Source organism: Salvelinus fontinalis, chromosome 9 (genome assembly GCF_029448725.1).
Source record: "Salvelinus fontinalis isolate EN_2023a chromosome 9, ASM2944872v1, whole genome shotgun sequence".
Lineage (NCBI taxonomy): Eukaryota > Metazoa > Chordata > Actinopteri > Salmoniformes > Salmonidae > Salvelinus > Salvelinus fontinalis.
In genome coordinates this window covers 5593735-5611606 of record NC_074673.1, presented here as the reverse complement: position 1 = coordinate 5611606, position 17872 = coordinate 5593735, and the positions used below count along the sequence as shown (strand labels likewise).

The 17872-nt window shown below is 48.5% G+C and overlaps 1 protein-coding gene across 1 annotated transcript in view; it reads left to right on the top strand.

Annotated features, from left to right (window-relative positions):
• The window catches only part of LOC129861956 (unconventional myosin-Va-like), a 40421-nt gene extending 25223 nt beyond the window's left edge, over positions 1-15198 (top strand). The window contains exons 20-40 of the mRNA XM_055933188.1: positions 520-676; positions 1961-2200; positions 2533-2781; positions 2984-3077; positions 3251-3387; positions 3719-3892; positions 4128-4322; positions 4403-4711; positions 5095-5159; positions 5296-5373; positions 5646-5844; positions 5966-6059; positions 6352-6492; positions 7071-7225; positions 7923-8012; positions 8437-8587; positions 9089-9273; positions 11256-11353; positions 13535-13709; positions 13960-14040; positions 14170-15198. Of these exons, the coding sequence (XP_055789163.1) occupies positions 520-676; positions 1961-2200; positions 2533-2781; positions 2984-3077; positions 3251-3387; positions 3719-3892; positions 4128-4322; positions 4403-4711; positions 5095-5159; positions 5296-5373; positions 5646-5844; positions 5966-6059; positions 6352-6492; positions 7071-7225; positions 7923-8012; positions 8437-8587; positions 9089-9273; positions 11256-11353; positions 13535-13709; positions 13960-14040; positions 14170-14322 (3220 nt within the window). The 3' untranslated portion in view covers positions 14323-15198. The remainder of the gene's footprint in view (positions 1-519; positions 677-1960; positions 2201-2532; positions 2782-2983; positions 3078-3250; positions 3388-3718; positions 3893-4127; positions 4323-4402; positions 4712-5094; positions 5160-5295; positions 5374-5645; positions 5845-5965; positions 6060-6351; positions 6493-7070; positions 7226-7922; positions 8013-8436; positions 8588-9088; positions 9274-11255; positions 11354-13534; positions 13710-13959; positions 14041-14169) is intronic.
• The last annotated feature ends 2674 nt before the right edge of the window (positions 15199-17872 follow it).

Sequence of the window (17872 nt, the reverse complement as noted above, 5' to 3'; positions counted from 1 at the left end):
TCAACATTCTAATCTGTAGACCTGAAATGTCCTGGAATTAGTCATGTCTAAAGGGTGTGGAACCCTGATCATTAATAGAGTCAGACATCTGACCTTTAGGTGTATTATCTCTGACTCTCTCGCTCCCCCTCACCTATCTCTCTCTCTCTCTCTCTCTCCTATCTTGTCTCTCTCAACCTCGCTCGCTCTCTCCCTCTTTCACCTTCTTTCTCCCTCGCTCTCTCCCTCGCTCTCTCCCTCGCTCTCTCCCTCGCTCCCTCCCTCGCTCTCTCCCTCGCTCCCTCCCTCGCTCTTTCCCTCTCTCTTTCCCTCTCTCTCTCCCCCTCTCTCTCTCCTCTCTTGCTTCTTTATCTTTTCTTTCTGTCCTATTTTTTCTCTCTCTCCTCTCTCTCTTTCCTCTATCTCGCCCTCTCTCTCACTCCTCTCTCACCCTCTCTATCTCCCTCTTTCACCCTCTCTCTCACCCTCTCTCTCCTTCTTTCACCCTCTCTCTCTCTCCCTCTCTCCCTCCTCTCTCAGTCTGGTAGTGTTCCTGAGGAGGAGCAGAGCAGCGGTTATCATCCAGAAGAACCAGCGTATGTTAGTGGCCAGGAGACGCTACCAGCAGCAGAGGTCTGCATCCATCACCATGCAGCGTCTGCTCCGGGCCTACCAGGCCAGACAGACCTACCGCAAGGTATCCAACACACACCCGACCTGCTCCAAACTTCCAAACACAGTTCTCTACACACTGTCGAATATTCAGGGGTCGTGTTCATCCGGGGGTCGTGTTCATCCGGGGGTCGTGTGCATTCGGGGGTCGTGTGCATTCGGGGGTCGTGTGCATTCGGGGGTCGTGTGCATTCGGGGGTCGTGTGCATTCGGGGGTCGTGTGCATCCGGGGGTCGTGTTCATCCGGGGGTCGTGTTCATCCGGGGGTCGTGTGCATTCTGGGGTCGTGTGCATTCGGGGGTCGTGTTCATTCGGGGGTCGTGTGCATTCGGGGGTCGTGTTAATTCTGGGGTCGTGTGCATTCGGGGGTCGTGTGCATTCGGGGGTCGTGTGCATTCGGGGGTCGTGTTCATTCGGGGGTCGTGTTCATTCATTCTGGGGTCGTGTGCATTCTGGGGTCGTGTTCATCCGGGGGTCGTGTTCATCCGGGGGTCGTGTGCATTCGGGGGTCGTGTGCATTCGGGGGTCGTGTGCATTCGGGGGTCGTGTTCATCCGGGGGTCGTGTTCATTCGGGGGTCGTGTTCATTCGGGGGTCGTGTTCATTCGGGGGTCGTGTTCATCCGGGGGTCGTGTGCATTCGGGGGTCGTGTGCATTCGGGGGTCGTGTGCATTCGGGGGTCGTGTTCATTCGGGGGTCGTGTTCATTCATTCTGGGGTCGTGTGCATTCTGGGGTCGTGTTCATCCGGGGGTCGTGTTCATCCGGGGGTCGTGTGCATTCGGGGGTCGTGTGCATTCGGGGGTCGTGTTCATTCAGGGGTCGTGTTCATTCAGGGGTCGTGTTCATTCGGGGGTCGTGTACATTCAGGGGTCGTGTTCATCCGGGGGTCGTGTACATTCGGGGGTCGTGTTCATCCGGGGGTCGTGTTCATCCGGGGGTCGTGTTCATTCAGGGGTCGTGTTCATCCGGGGGTCGTGTTCATTCGGGGGTCGTGTGCATCCGGGGGTCGTGTACATTCGGGGGTCGTGTGCATTCGGGGGTCGTGTGCATTCGGGGGTCGTGTTCATTCAGGGGTCGTGTTCATCCGGGGGTCGTGTTCATTCAGGGGTTGTGTTCATTAGGGCAGAACAACGTTTCTAATTGGTTCAGATAGTACCTCCCTGTATCAGACAGTTTTCTTGTGTGTAGAACCCACTGAAACACGACTCCGGTCTACAACAGTGATTTCGTATTTATATAGCTCTTTTCCAGGTGCTTTACATAGTAAGCAAGGAAACTCACCTCAACCACCATTCTCTGCTTCCCCCAGCTGCTGTACGAACACAAGGTTCTCACCATCCAGAGGTGGGTGAGGGGCTGGCTGGCCAGGCGGAGGTGCAGACGGTCCCTGAGGGCCGTGGTTTATCTCCAGAGCTGTGTGAGACGCGTGGCTGCCAGGAGGGAGCTGAGGAAGCTACGGGTGGAGGCGCGCTCTGTAGAACACTTCAAGACGCTCAACGTGGGCATGGAGAACAAGATCATGCAATTGCAGAGGAAGGTGGACGAACAGGTGAGAAACGGCACTTCCTGTATGGACGTAGTCACTTCCTGTGTGGACGTAGTCACTTCCTGCGTCGAAATCCACCTATGTGGAAAGCTACAAATAGTAGTACTACTACATTTAAACGAACAAGTGAGACCAGGCAGTCAGGTTTCATGTTAATTTTGAGTAATGAATATTTTGGAAATCTTACTCTTTCGAGACACGCACTACTGTCTCCTTAGAAATATCTGTTTACTTCAGTATTGACCTCAGTTGAAAACAGGACATTGTTTCATGAGGTAATACTGGTTGTTTGTCACATGTAAACCCTCAGTGTGTGTCCCCCCTCCCTCATGCAGCACAAGGAGAACAGAGAGCTCAGTGAGAGGTTGCGTACTGTGGAGCGGTCCCGGGCAGCGGAGAGCGAGAGACTGGGGAGAGAGGTGGAGCGACTGCGCGTGGCAGAGGAGGAGAGCAGAGTTAAAGCAGACGGGGTACCCTCCCTCCTGGAACAGCTGTCATTCCTCCGTCAGGAATTGGAGACTACCAGGGAGGAAAAAGAGGCCATACAGGAGCAGGCTAGGACATACAGGGCGGACACTGATAAGGTAACACAACTGCTGCATTCACCTACTAACTTTAGACAGAGAAGGTAGAGCTAATATGGTCGTTTCTCCAAAGTGACTAAGAAAACTGTCAACAGTGTCACTGACGAGTAATTCTAGGAATGGAACTTTCCAAGCCTGATGTTCCTCTACTGAGCCAAGGAGACAAGTGTCCACTAACGTGTTTCCCTCTTCCTGCCACTAGGTGGTGTCAGAGTTGAATGAGAACAACAGCTTGTTGATAACAGAGAAAGACAATATGAATCAGCTGATCCAGGAACAGAGACAACAGATAGCAGGTACAGTGGGTCATGTTCATGATGGCACACAGTAAAAAAAAAAAAACTTTTGCAATGGAAAACATAAACAAACACTTAAAAAAAAAAAAAAATATTGGACAAGTCTGTTTTGCCTCTCCCTTTTTTCTGTCTGTTGTCTTCCATTTGTTGCCTTCCCCGTTCCCTTTGTCCAGAGAGCAAGGCTAAAGACGGTATGCAGCTGGAGAGTGACCTCCGTGAGGAGCGTGACCACTACCAGAGTCTGCTGAGTGAATACACACACCTAAAAGAGAGACACGCTGACCTGAAAGAAGAGATGACTATCAGCGTGGTAAGATGAGTTAACGGAGGAGCATTATAGATCTTGGAGACTAGACGTTTAATTCATATGCAGCGGGTGTTGGAATGCTGTTATCCATCTCATACTGACATTCAAAGCTATTTATCCTACGTTTTATCCTAGCATTTTTGGATTAGTCATCTCTATAATATACCGACCTTGGTTTGGTTTGGCAGTGAAAGTGACACTGCCGCTTTCCATAGCTTGCTAGCCTGGATTTCAGTGGCTAAACCACTGCATACATTAGGTCTATATGAAAATAACGTATTGGTTTGGGGCTTCGGCTACCTGTCTAATCTCCCATGCCGTGTTGTCTAACCAGATCACCAATAAACCAGGCCACCGGAGAACAGACTCCAACTACAGCAGCAATGAGTCTGAGGGAACTCCCAGCTCTGGATTCGCGGAGGGAAGAAACAGCTCCGTGAAAACTCCCAGCTCAACACGCAGCTCCTCGGGGTTCACCGAGTCGGAGACGAGATCTCTACGAGGAGACGTAAGGAACTCAAACATAAACATACGATCCATCATCGTTGAGGTTTACGTGGATGCTCACCACCACCCGTAGTTTCCACAACATCCGAGTGATGAACAAGGCTCAGGAGTATGATAACGCAAGGCTTCCACCCTCAAAGTCCCAGGATGCTTTGCTCTCCCGTAGAATTAGCTCAGTCTTATTTTTGGATGAACTAAAACACATGTTTTCTGTTGTTGTTGTTGTTGTTGTTCAGGACGCGTCACACCAGGACGCGGTTGACATGTCAGTCCTGTTGAAGCTGCAGAGGAGAGTCACCGAGCTGGAGCAGAACAAACAGACACTGCAGAGACATCTGGATAAGCGGGAGGAGGCACAACAAGACCAGGTCCAAAATGCAGAGAAGCAAAAGACTGCGGGGAGAGCTGAGCTAGACCTGGAGGCTCTGAAAGTAATGACATTTGACCATTTCTTAGTTAATATCTGATCACTTCTGTATGTGTAGAGCTGTTCTGAACTCTCTCTCTTCAGCGCCAGGAGCTGGAGTCGGAGAACAAGAGGCTGAAGACAAACCTGGCAGACCTGCGTCAGTCTCTAGCTACAGTCTCCAACCCCGGGGGTAAGACCTCCACTACCAACCCCGGGGCTAAGACCAACCCCGGGGCTAAGACCAACCCCGGGGCTAAGACCTCCACCAGCAGCCCCGGGCCGGGCTCCGCTCCCTACACCGTGCTCCTTGAACAGCTCAACTCCTCCAACGAGGAGCTGGAGGTCAGGAAGGAGGAGGTGCTGCTCCTCCGCTCACACCTGGTCCGACAGGAGGTGCTCAAACACAACAAGGTAGGAGGAGAGGAGGAAGTAGTCCCAAACGGTACCCTAATTCCCTATGTAGTGCACTGGTCCCTGGTCTAAAGTAGTGCACTATATAGGGTTCTATAGGGCTCTGGTCTAAAGTAGTGCACTATAATAGGGAATAGGGTGCCATTTGGGACACTTCCCTACTATCAGCTTCCCTACTATCTAGGCAAATGCCGAGCAGAATCCCTCATCTTGATCACGTAATGAGTAGTTATTCGAGAGGTGAATTGTAGATCAGGGACTCTGCACTGTCCGACTGGAAAAACAAACTAACATTCTGATTTACAAATACGTAGTACTTGTGTCCTGTTTTGAATGTGTTTTTCTCCACACTGGCAATACTTGACTCCCTTTCCTTTTGGTAGGAAGCGTATGGAGAGATGCATAAGATGATTCATCTTGGTGAAACTCCACCCAAAGAGGCTGATGGGTAAACACTTTCAACTCACCACACCCCTTCTGGATCCTTTTTACATTGATTGACTGCTGACGTCTTGGTTTATCTTGTTTTTTTTTAGTTAGTTGACTTGATATTGGGTTTACTGTTTTTCCTCTGTTTGCGTCAGATCCACTCCTGACTATCACAAGTTGAACGAGGATGGAGAGTTGTGGCTGGCTTACGACGGGTTGAAGGAGACCAACAGGTGAGCTGAGGGATAGCAAAAGGAATGTGTTCAAGGTTTTCAAGGCAATACAATGGAACTAGATAAGAAAACTCTGATGAATCTGTCTCTGTTTATCTGTTTCTTTGTCTCTCTTTCTGTGTGTCTCTCTCTCTCTCTCTCTCTCTCTCTCTCTCTCTGTCTCTCTGTCTCTCTGTCTCTCTGTCTCTCTGTCTCTCTGTCTCTGTCTCTCTCTCTCTCTCTCTATTATGTTCCTCTCTCTCTATTATGCTTCTCCCCCTCCCTCCTCCCAGCCTGTTGGTGTCTCAGCTGCAGGTGCAGGACAAGAGGCACGAGGAGGAGGTGGAGGAGCTGAAAGAGGAGGTGCTCAGGGTAAGAGAGGAGAACAGGCAGCAGCAACAGTTCCTCTCCCAGAGTCTCCTCCTCCCCCAGGAGGCCCGCATCGAGGCCAGTCTGCACCACGAGATCACACGGCTTACCAGCGACAACCTGGTAGGTACCAGCCAGGGCTGCGTTCAGCAGGGTATGACGTTGTGGAACGTTCAGATAGGTTCTATTCGACTCTTTGACATGTATAATAAGGTCTATTCAGTACTCTACTTCTATCTTACAGGACCTGATGGAGCAGCAAGAGAAACAGGACAAGATGATCCGCAAACTAAAAAAACAGCTCAAAGTCTACGTCAAGAGGGTAGAAGAATACGAAGGTATACACACAGTTTATAATGCATTAATATAAGCTATAAATAATAGTGGTCCTAAAATAGATCCCAGTGGAACCCCCTATCTCCAGAGTTTTCTTCTTTGAAGTGTCCATTAGTTGATTATCACGTATAATATATACTGATTTCATTTCTACAAATCTCTCTCTTTCTCTCTCTCGTTCTGTCTTTCTTTCTCTCTCTCTCTCTCTCTCTCTCTCTCTCTCTCTCTCTCTCTCTCTCTCGTTCTGTCTTTCTTTCTCTCTCCCCCCCTCCCCCTGGCCGTTGGTCTCATTAGCTAGCGGTCAGATGGAGAGAGTGGCTCCAGGTCCAGAGCCTCGCTCTCCTGTTGGTATCACCCGGAAGGAGAGGGACTTCCAAGGCATGCTGGAGTACCGGAGGGGGGATGAGAGCAAACTACTGAAGAGTCTGGTTGTGGGTAGGTACTATGTGTTTCCCTGTTATTTTGCAGCAAATACTTATTTTACATATTTCCCTATTGAGTTGTGTTTCCAATAGTGGAAAAAGTAAATGTTTGTAACAAGTAAAAGGCATACATAGATATATCAATAAATCTTTGTCAGAGCTGAAGTCTTGAGGTGTGGCTGTGCTAACTGGGCTGTGCTAACCGGGCTGTGCTAACCGGGCTGTGCTAACCGGGCTGAGCTAACCGGGCTGTGCTAACTGTGCCGCGCTAACTGTGCCGCGCTAACTGTGCCGCGCTAACTGTGTCGCGCTAACCGTGCCGCGCTAACCGTTCTGTGCTAACCGTTCTGTGCTAACCGTGCTGTGCTAACCGTGCTGTGCTAACCGTGCTGTGCTAACCGTGCTGTGCTAAGGTGGCAGGTAACCTAGCGGTTAAGAGCGTTAAGCCGACCTAGGTGAAAAATATGCAAATGTGCCCTTGAGCATTGCACTTAACCTTAAATGCTCCTGTAAGTCTCTCTGGATCAGAGCGTCTGGTAAATGACTAAACTGTTGTTGTTTTTTAATGATGTTAACTGTGTTGATCCTTAGAGCTGAAGCCTCGCGGTGTGGCGGTTAACTTCCTCCCTGGTCTGCCGGCCTACATCCTGTTTATGTGTCTGAGACATGCTGACTACTCTAATGATGACCAGAGAGTCAGCATCCTGCTCAACTCTACCATCAACAGCATCAAGGGAGTCCTCAAGGTACAGCGTTAGCATCAAGGGAGTCCCCGAGGTACAGCGTTAGCATCAAGGGAGTCCCCGAGGTACAGCGTTAGCATCAAGGGAGTCCCCGATGTAACGCGTTAGCATCAAGGGAGTCCCCGATGTAACGCGTTAGCATCAAGGGAGTCCATCAAGGTTGATTTGGATTTTGATAGACCTATGCTATTGTATGCTTATGGATTTCAGTGTGTTGAATTATGAGGGCGGCAGGTAGCCTAGCGGTTAGAGGGTTCGGCCAGTAACCGAAAGGTCCCTGGTTCGAGTACCCGAGCCGTCAAGGTGAAAAATCTGACTTGGTCCTTGACCAAGACACTTCACCCTAGTTTGCTCCAGGGTTACTAGTTTGCTCCAGGGTTACTGTACATTTAAGTCATTTAGCAGACGCTCTTATCCAGAGCGACTTACAAGTACATACATCCATACTTTTTTGTACTGGCCCCCCGTGGGAATCGAACCCACAATCCTGGCGTTGCAAGCGCCATGCTCTACCAACTGAGCCACATGTCTGACCCTGTAAAACAACACATTACACTGCACCCATCCAGTGGATGTGACAATAAAACATTAAATTAAATGTGAGCTTGAGCACGACATCACATACTGAGGATGTCAAGTTCAGTCGACCCATTGTAAAGTCCCGCTCCCCTGAGTCACTGTTATTTTTTGTTTTTTTCAGAGACGAGGAGATGACTTTGAGACTGTGTCTTTCTGGTTGGCCAACACCTGCCGGCTCCTACACTGCCTGAAGCAGTACAGTGGAGAGGAGGTAGGCTGGAGAGGATAAGTCTCTCATATGACAGTTATGGCTCGACTGATTTTGAACACCTTAATCCACAGCTATCAAGCACACTGTTTGCACACTGTTTGATTAGCAAGTACCGCTTCCTCCTGAGTCGGCTCCAACCCTCTAAATATTCCGTAGCACAAAATGGAGACACTTCAAGTTGTGGAATGAGTTTCACAGATGCCCGTCTTCTACACACACACACACACACACACACACACACATACACATACACACACACACACACACACACACACACACACACACACACACACACACACACACACACACACACACACACACGATGTAGTGCTAGTGTTCTGAGATTAGGATGGAAACACAAACCCCTGTGTTAACTGCTGTACGACCTTTGACCTCTGTCTATAACCATCTCCTCTTCCTGTAGGCGTTTGTAAAGAACAACACCCCGCGGCAGAATGAGCACTGCTTGTGTAACTTTGACCTGTCAGAGTACCGTCAGGTCCTCAGTGACCTGGCCATCCAGAACTACCAGCAGCTGGTCAGATGCATGGAGGAGGCCCTGCAGCCTATGATAGGTGAGGAGACATTTAGCAGACGCTCTTATGCAGAGCCACTTACATTCAGTGTATTCAACTAAAGTAAGCTAATTAACCACATAATATGATCCGATGAGCAATGCTAGTGAGAGTGAGCAATGCTAGTGAGAGTGAGCAATGCTAGTGAGAGTGAGCAATGCTAGTGAGAGTGAGCAATGCTAGTGAGAGTGAGCAATGCTAGTGAGAGTGAGCAATGCTAGTGAGAGTGAGCAATGCTAGTGAGAGTGAGCAATGCTATTGAGAGTGAGCAATGCTATTGAGAGTGAGCAATGCTAGTGAGAGTGAGCAATGCTATTGAGAGTGAGCAATGCTAGCGACAACGAGCAATGCTAGCGAGAGTAAAGGATTAACAAGTACAGTAGTGACACTTCTGAAATAACCATGCGAGGAAGAGTAGCGCTACTCACACAGTCCAAATGAGAAACAACAACAAAACAACTTAACAAACAAGTGACATTTTATTGTCCAACAATATCCCAGTTCCGGGTATGCTGGAGCATGAGAACTTCCAGGGAGTTCTGGGGTCTAAACCAACGGGCCTACGGAAGAGGACGTCCAGTTTCCCCGGAGAGGCTGTTTACACGGTGGACAGCATCCTACAGCAACTCGGTCTCGTCCACGCTACCCTGATTCAGCATGACGTCGACCCCGAGCTCATCAAACAGGTGTGTGTGTGTTGAGGAGTAAACTCTTGAGACAAATCTAGATTTGGTGTTCCATAGGGATCAAGGGAGTCAAGTACTGGTCTTTCTAGTTGATATGCTGTATGTTATTTCCCAGGGGGGAGGCAGCTGTTCTAGTTGATATGTTATCTCCCAGGGGGGGAGGCAGCAGTTCTAGCTGATATGTTATCTCCCGGGGGGGGGGGGGGCAGCAGTTCTAGCTGATATGTTATCTCCCAGGGAGGAGGCAGCAGTTCTAGTTGATATGTTATCTCCCAGGGGGGAGGCAGCAGTTCTAGTTGATATGTTATCTCCCAGGGGGGGAGGAAGCAGTTCTAGCTGATATGTTATCTCCCAGGGGGGAGGCAGCAGTTCTAGTTGATATGTTATCTCCCAGGGGGTGAGGCAGCAGTTCTAGTTGATATGCTATATGTCATATGTTATCTCCCAGGGGGTGAGGCAGCAGTTCTAGTTGATATGCTATATGTCATATGTTATCTCCCAGGGGGTGAGGCAGCAGTTCTAGCTGATATGTTATCTCCCAGGAGGGGAGGCAGCAGTTCTAGCTGATATGTTATCTCCCGGGGGGGGGGGGGGGGGAGCAGCAGTTCTAGCTGATATGCTATATGTCATATGTTATCTCCCAGGGTGGGAGGCAGCAGTTCTAGCTGATATGTTATCTCCCAGGGGGGGAGGCAGCAGTTCTAGCTGATATGTTATCTCCCGGGGGGGAGGCAGCAGTTCTAGCTGATATGTTATCTCCCAGGGGGGAGGCAGCCGTTCTAGCTGATATGTTATCTCCCAGGGGATGAGGCAGCAGTTCTAGTTGATATGTTATCTCCCAGGGGATGAGGCAGCAGTTCTTGTTGATATGTTAATATGTTGATATGTTAATATGTATTCCAGTATTCACGCTAACCTGTTCAAACTGGACAGGATTTAGAAGTGCGGGGGCCAACTAGACCGCAGTTAGACAGACACACACACGGACACACACAGAGTTGATATGCTGTATGTTATCTGTTATCTCCCAGGGGGTGAGGCAGCAGTTCTAGTTAACATATAGCATATTATCTCACAGGGGGTGAGGCAGCAGTTCTAGTTGATATGCTGTATGTCATATGTTATCTCCCAGGGGGTGAGGCAGCAGTTCTAGTTGATATGCTGTATGTCATATGTTATCTCCCAGGGGGTGAGGCAGCAGTTCTAGTTGATATGCTATATGTTATATGTTATCTCCCAGGGGTTGAGGCAGCAGTTCTAGTTGATATGCTGTATGTTATATGTTATCTCCCAGGGGGTGAGGCAGCAGTTCTAGTTGATATGCTGTATGTTATATGTTATCTCCCAGGGGGTGAGGCAGCAGTTCTAGCTGATATGTTATATGTTATCTCCCAGGGGGCGAGGCAGCAGTTCTAGTTGATATGCTGTATGTTATATGTTATCTCCCAGGGGTTGAGGCAGCAGTTCTAGTTGATATGCTGTATGTTATATGTTATCTCCCAGGGGGTGAGGCAGCAGTTCTAGTTGATATGCTGTATGTTATATGTTATCTCCCAGGGGGTGAGGCAGCAGTTCTAGTTGATATGCTATATGTCATATGTTATCTCCCAGGGGGTGAGGCAGCAGTTCTAGTTGATATGCTATATGTCATATGTTATCTCCCAGGGGGTGAGGCAGCAGTTCTTGTTGATATGCTGTATGTCATATGTTATCTCCCAGGGGGTGAGGCAGCAGTTCTAGTTGATATGCTATATGTCATATGTTATCTCCCAGGGGGTGAGGCAGCAGTTCTAGTTGATATGCTGTATGTTATATGTTATCTCCCAGGAGGTGAGGCAGCAGTTCTAGCTGATATGTTATATGTTATCTCCCAGGGGTTGAGGCAGCAGTTCTAGTTGATATGCTGTATGTTATCTGTTATCTCCCAGGGGTTGAGGCAGCAGTTCTAGTTCATATGCTGTATGTCATATGTTATCTCCCAGGGGGTGAGGCAGCAGTTCTACATCATCTGTTCTGTCACTCTCAACAACCTGCTGCTGAGGAAGGACATGTGCTCCTGGAGTAAAGGACTGCAGATCAGGTACAGCCCTTTGACATGTTTTCACCCAAAAATATTTATATAGAAGCTAAAGGGTATAGGTCCCAAGAATGATACCTGGGAAAACACTCATTGTACACTGTGTTAAAAGAATAAAAAATAAAATAACATTTACTTGTTAGAGGACTGACTATTTGTTCTGATATGATTGATACAGATGTATTTTGAAACGTTAATCTGTTTGTCACAATGTTGGTTGTCTGTCCTCTGTACTGTGGTTTTTGATAACTGTAAAAAGGCCTTTTTATGAATACAGTACATTGGGATTGATTGGTTTCTCTCTAGGCACAACAAGTGACAGCTGGGGGAGAGGAGGCTGTCAGACTGTGGAGCTAACTGGGGGGGGGGGGGGGGGTGGTGTCTCTCTCTAGGTATAATGTGTGGCAGCTGGAGGAGTGGGGGGGGGGCTGTCAGACTGTGGAGCTAACTGGGGGGGGGGGGGTGTCTCTCTCTAGGTATAATGTGTGGCAGCTGGAGGAGTGGCTGGAGGAGAGGGGACTGTCAAACTGTGGAGCTAACTGGGGGGGGGGTCTCTCTCTAGGTATAATGTGTGGCAGCTGGAGGAGGGGCTGGAGGAGTGGGGGCTGTCAGACTGTGGAGCTAACTGGTGGGGGGGGGGGGGGGGGTCTCTCTAGGTATAATGTGTGGCAGCTGGAGGAGTGGGGACTGTCAGACTGTGGAGCTAACTGGGGGGGGGGGGTGTCTCTCTCTAGGTATAATGTGTGGCAGCTGGAGGAGTGGCTGGAGGAGTGGGGACTGTCAGACTGTGGAGCTAACTGGGGGGGGGGGGTGTCTCTAGGTATAATGTGTGGCAGCTGGAGGAGTGGGGGCTGTCAGACTGTGGAGCTAACTGGGGGGGGTCTCTCTAGGTATAATGTGTGGCAGCTGGAGGAGTGGGGACTGTCAGACTGTGGAGCTAACTGGGGGGGGGGGGGTCTCTCTCTAGGTATAATGTGTGGCAGCTGGAGGAGTGGCTGGAGGAGAGGGGACTGTCAGACTGTGGAGCTAACTAGGGGGGGGGGGTCTCTCTCTAGGTATAATGTGTGGCAGCTGGAGGAGTGGGGGCTGTCAGACTGTGGAGCTAACTGGGGGGGGGTCTCTCTAGGTATAATGTGTGGCAGCTGGAGGAGTGGCTGGAGGAGTGGGGACTGTCAGACTGTGGAGCTAACTGGGGGGGGTCTCTCTCTAGGTATAATGTGTGGCAGCTGGAGGAGTGGCTGGAGGAGTGGGGACTGTCAGACTGTGGAGCTAACTGGGGGGGGGGGGTGTCTCTCTCTAGGTATAATGTGTGGCAGCTGGAGGAGTGGCTGGAGGAGTGGGGACTGTCAGACTGTGGAGCTAACTGGGGGGGGGGTGTCTCTAGGTATAATGTGTGGCAGCTGGAGGAGTGGGGGCTGTCAGACTGTGGAGCTAACTGGGGGGGGTCTCTCTAGGTATAATGTGTGGCAGCTGGAGGAGTGGGGACTGTCAGACTGTGGAGCTAACTGGGGGGGGGGGGTCTCTCTCTAGGTATAATGTGTGGCAGCTGGAGGAGTGGCTGGAGGAGAGGGGACTGTCAGACTGTGGAGCTAACTAGGGGGGGGGGGGGTCTCTCTCTAGGTATAATGTGTGGCAGCTGGAGGAGTGGGGGCTGTCAGACTGTGGAGCTAACTGGGGGGGGGGGGTGTCTCTAGGTATAATGTGTGGCAGCTGGAGGAGTGGGGGCTGTCAGACTGTGGAGCTAACTGGGGGGGGGTCTCTCTAGGTATAATGTGTGGCAGCTGGAGGGTTGCTGGAGGAGTGGGGACTGTCAGACTGTGGAGCTAACTGGGGGGGGTCTCTCTCTAGGTATAATGTGTGGCAGCTGGAGGAGTGGCTGGAGGAGTGGGGACTGTCAGACTGTGGAGCTAACTGGGGGGGTCTCTCTCTAGGTATAATGTGTGGCAGCTGGAGGAGTGGCTGGAGGAGAGGGGACTGTCAGACTGTGGAGCTAACTGGGGGGGGTCTCTCTCTAGGTATAATGTGTGGCAGCTGGAGGAGTGGCTGGAGGAGAGAGGACTGTCAGACTGTGGAGCTAACTGGGGGGGGTCTCTCTCTAGGTATAATGTGTGGCAGCTGGAGGAGTGGCTGGAGGAGAGGGGACTGTCAGACTGTGGAGCTAACTGGGGGGGGGTCTCTCTCTAGGTATAATGTGTGGCAGCTGGAGGAGTGGCTGGAGGAGAGGGGACTGTCAGACTGTGGAGCTAAAGAGATGCTGGAGCCGCTGATCCAGGCTGCTCAGTTACTACAGGTCAAGAAGAAGACTGAGGAGGACGCGCAGGCTATCTGCACCATGTGCTCTGCTCTCACCACAGTACAGGTAGGTCATCGAGGTGCCACGAGAGTATACAGAACCTGGTTCCAGATCTGTTTGTACTGGCCTTTCCAACTCAGACTGGAGTTGGCTATACAGCACACGCAGATCTGAGATCAGGCTACAGTATACAGAGTAGTAGTAGTAACCGGAAATATTTCTTCCTTTTTACAAAAAAAAATATTTTGTGCCATGTGATCTCGTCTATTGATAATTTCTCATGATTTTGTTAATTTCTGTTTTTTTCTCTCGTCAGATTGTGAAAGTGCTAAGCTTGTACACCCCGGTGATTGAATTTGAGGAAAGGGTTTCTATATCCTTCATTAGAACCATACAGGTAAGGAGCTTGTGTCTGCTTGTCTCTGTGTATACTTTGCTCTCTCGCTCTCCTTTTATATATTGTCACTATGTCATTGAGTTGTTCTCTCTCTCTCTCTCTCTCTCTCTCTCTCTCTGTCTCCCTCAGGCATTGTTGAAAGGCCGCGTTGAGTCACCGCTGCTACTTATGGACGCCAAGAAGATATTCTCTGTGACATTTCCCTTCACCCACTCCCCGCTGGCTCTGGAAACCATTCAGATCCCTAGCAGTCTGAATCTAGGATTCCTCACTCGGGTCTAACCCCTCCCCCCTGGCTCTGGAAACCAATCAGATCCCTAGCAGTCTGAATCTAGGATTCCTCACTCGGGTCTAACCCCTCCCCCCTGGCTCTGGAAACCAATCAGATCCCTAGCAGTCTGAATCTAGGATTCCTCACACAGGTCTAACCCCTCCCCCCTGGCTCTGGAAACCAATCAGATCCCTAGCAGTCTGAATCTAGGATTCCTCACTCGGGTCTAACCCCTCCCCCCTGGCTCTGGAAACCAATCAGATCCCTAGCAGTCTGAATCTAGGATTCCTCACACGGGTCTAACCCCTCCCCCCTGGCTCTGGAAACCAATCAGATCCCTAGCAGTCTGAATCTAGGATTCCTCACTCGGGTCTAACCCCTCCCCCCTGGCTCTGGAAACCAATCAGATCCCTAGCAGTCTGAATCTAGGATTCCTCACACGGGTCTAACCCCTCCCCCCGGCTCTGGAAACCAATCAGATCCCTAGCAGTCTGAATCTAGGATTCCTCACACGGGTCTAACCCCTCCCCCCTGGCTCTGGAAACCAATCAGATCCCTAGTGTATCCTTCTATCCTCCCTCCTTGAAGTCATCTCTGATTTTACATAAAGTTGGACAGATTTGATTTACTTTAAGGAAGGGAGGAAGAAATTTGAACGGCGCCCAGGAATTCTCCCCAATGGGCCTGAGGGAACTATATGATTCACCAAAGATGCCTGACCATTCATGTTTTACAAATGCCCTGGAAAAAGTCAGTCCGTTTTTATAATGTGGTCCTGACCACTTACAATAGAAACAAGGGACATTGGAGACGCTTTGTAATAATATGATGTATTTGGCAAGAGATAAATGATATTGTAATAATAAATAATGAATCTTTTAGCAATAGTTACAGTATACTCTGTTTCCCCTATATGTATGCCGCTGTCAAATCGTGGAATAATTTTCAGGATGGAAAAACGCTTTCAGCGTAAACTTAAATCACATATAAAGTATGTAGAAAAGGTAATGATGCAATATTTTTTTTTTTAAATGCGATCATCTTCGAGAACTAACAATCACCAAGATGAGAACTAGACAGTCAGAGAGAATCTAAAATTCCCCAAAATATCATGTCATGGGGCCCCACATTGATTTTGTTATAAATGTTTGAGTCACTCAGATGGCATAAGCCATGGCAAAAATGTTTATAATGGCAGCAAATTAGTTTTTAAAACTCAGAATTCTCTGCCCCATGGCAAAATGTGTAGAATTGCAGGAAATGTGTTTTTTAAACAGAAAAAATGTCTCTGCAGCCAAGAGGTGGGCCTGTGAAACCGCACCATTGCTACTGAAAAGAATCAGGCTACTGTTTACTTGTTAAATGTATGCACAGGGAAATGGCACTCTCTTATATTTTATGCATTAAGAAATAATACGTTGTTTGACACAACTATACTGAACAAAAATATAAACGCAACATGCAACATTTTCAAAGATTTTACTGAGTTACAGTTCATATAAGGAAATCAGTCAATTGAAATAAATAAATTAGGTCCTAATCTATGGATGTCACATGACTGGGAATACAGATGTGCATCTGTTGGTCACAGATACCTTAAAAATAAATGTAGGGGTGTGGATCAGAAACCCAGTCAGTATCTGGTGTGACCACCATTTGCCTCATGCAGCGTGACACATCTCCTTCACATAGAGTTGATCAGGCTGTTGATTTGTGGCCTGTGGAATGTTGTCCCACTCCTCTTCAATGGCTGTGAGAAGTTACTGGATATTGGTGGGAACTGGAACACTCTGTCGTACAAGTCGATCCAGAGTATCCCAAACATGCTCAATGGGTGACATGTCTGGTGAGTATGCAGGCCATGGAAGAACTGGGACATTTTCAGCTTCCAGGAATTGTGTCCAGATCCTTACGACATGGGGCCGTGCATTATCATGCTGAAACATGAGGTGATGGCTGCAGATGAATGGCATGACAATGGGCCTCAGGATCTCGTCACGGTATCTCTGTGCATTCAAATTGTCATCGATAAAATGCAATTTTGTTCGTTGTCTGTCGCTTATGCCTGCCCCATACCATAACCCCACCGCCACCATGGGGCACTCTGTTCACAACATTGACATCAGCAAAACGCTCACCCACACAACACCATATATGTGGTCTACAGTTGTGAGGCCAGTTGGATGTATTGCCAAATTCTCTAAAAAGATGGAGGTGGCTTATGGTAGAGAAATGAACATTAAATTATCTGGCAACAGCTCTGGTGGATATTCCTGCAGTCAGCATGCCAATTGCACACTCTCTCAACATGAGACATCTGTGGCATAGGGTTGTGGCAAAACTGCACGTTTTACAGTGGCCTTTAATTGTCCCCAGCACAAGCTGCACCTGTGTAATGATCATGTTGTTTAATCAGCTTCTTAATATGCGACACATCTGTCAGGTGAATGGATTATATTGGCAAAGGAAAAAATGGCCACTAACAGGAGTGTAAATACATTTGTGCACAAAATTTGAGCGAAACAATTTTTTTTTTTTTTTTGTGCGAATGGAACGTTTCTGGGATCTTTTATTTCACCTCATGAAACATGGGACCAACATTTTACATAATGCGTTTCTATTTGTGTTCAGTGTAGGTGGATGAGGGCAACGCCACTAAGCTTGGCATGAAGAGGGGCAGAACTACTACTGCTTTTTATTAACCAATGTAAATGTATTTCCATTAGGCTTCGTACCGTATATTTGGGAGCCAAAGTTAGTTGGCTGATGCTGACCTATGTAATGTAGTGCCTAGTGCTTACTACCTTTGTAATGTAGTGCTTATTGCCTTCCCATGTATCACAGTAAATACGAATATCATGAGCACCACTCCTAGTGTACACTGTGTGCTGGACACAGCAGCTAACGAGCCTTGTTGTTGACTCACACCCTCTGTGTGCCCATTGCTTCCCATAGAGATTAAATGACCATCTAGTTTTCTAAATGTATAAACCTGAATATTTCCTCAAATGCTTTACAGTAGTTGTAATATTGTTCTATGACTGTGAGAATGTCTTGTGAATAATTCCATGAGTTGGTTTGTTTGCTTTGTTGGGACCAGGATGTTCAGCGTTTATTTGTTATTGTGCACCTAAAGGCTTTATATTGTGTGGTCAGCAGTAAATAAAAGATGGTGAGAGGTATTTGAATTAATAAAATAAAAAAATCTAAGTCAGTTTTGAACAGGTGATCATAGAATGAACTGAGAAATGTATTTATTTACATGAAAAATACGTGCCGCTTCCATATAATGCTACATGGATTACGATCAGCCAACTGCTGGGAAAAAGCTGAGAGAAATGTATAGGCTACGTTTGCTACTGTATCCCATTCCATTCCTTGAGTAAACGCAAGGCGCATGCCATGGAATCACCAAAGCATCACCGTCACAACTAAAAACCCCGCCGAGGTTCTGTATCCTGTTTCTATTGTTGTCTTTGTTCAAACGAACACACCCCTAATGTCAAGGTGCTGTCACAAGACTGATGGGCGGGACGAGGAAGGCAAAGTCCACTGCACAGG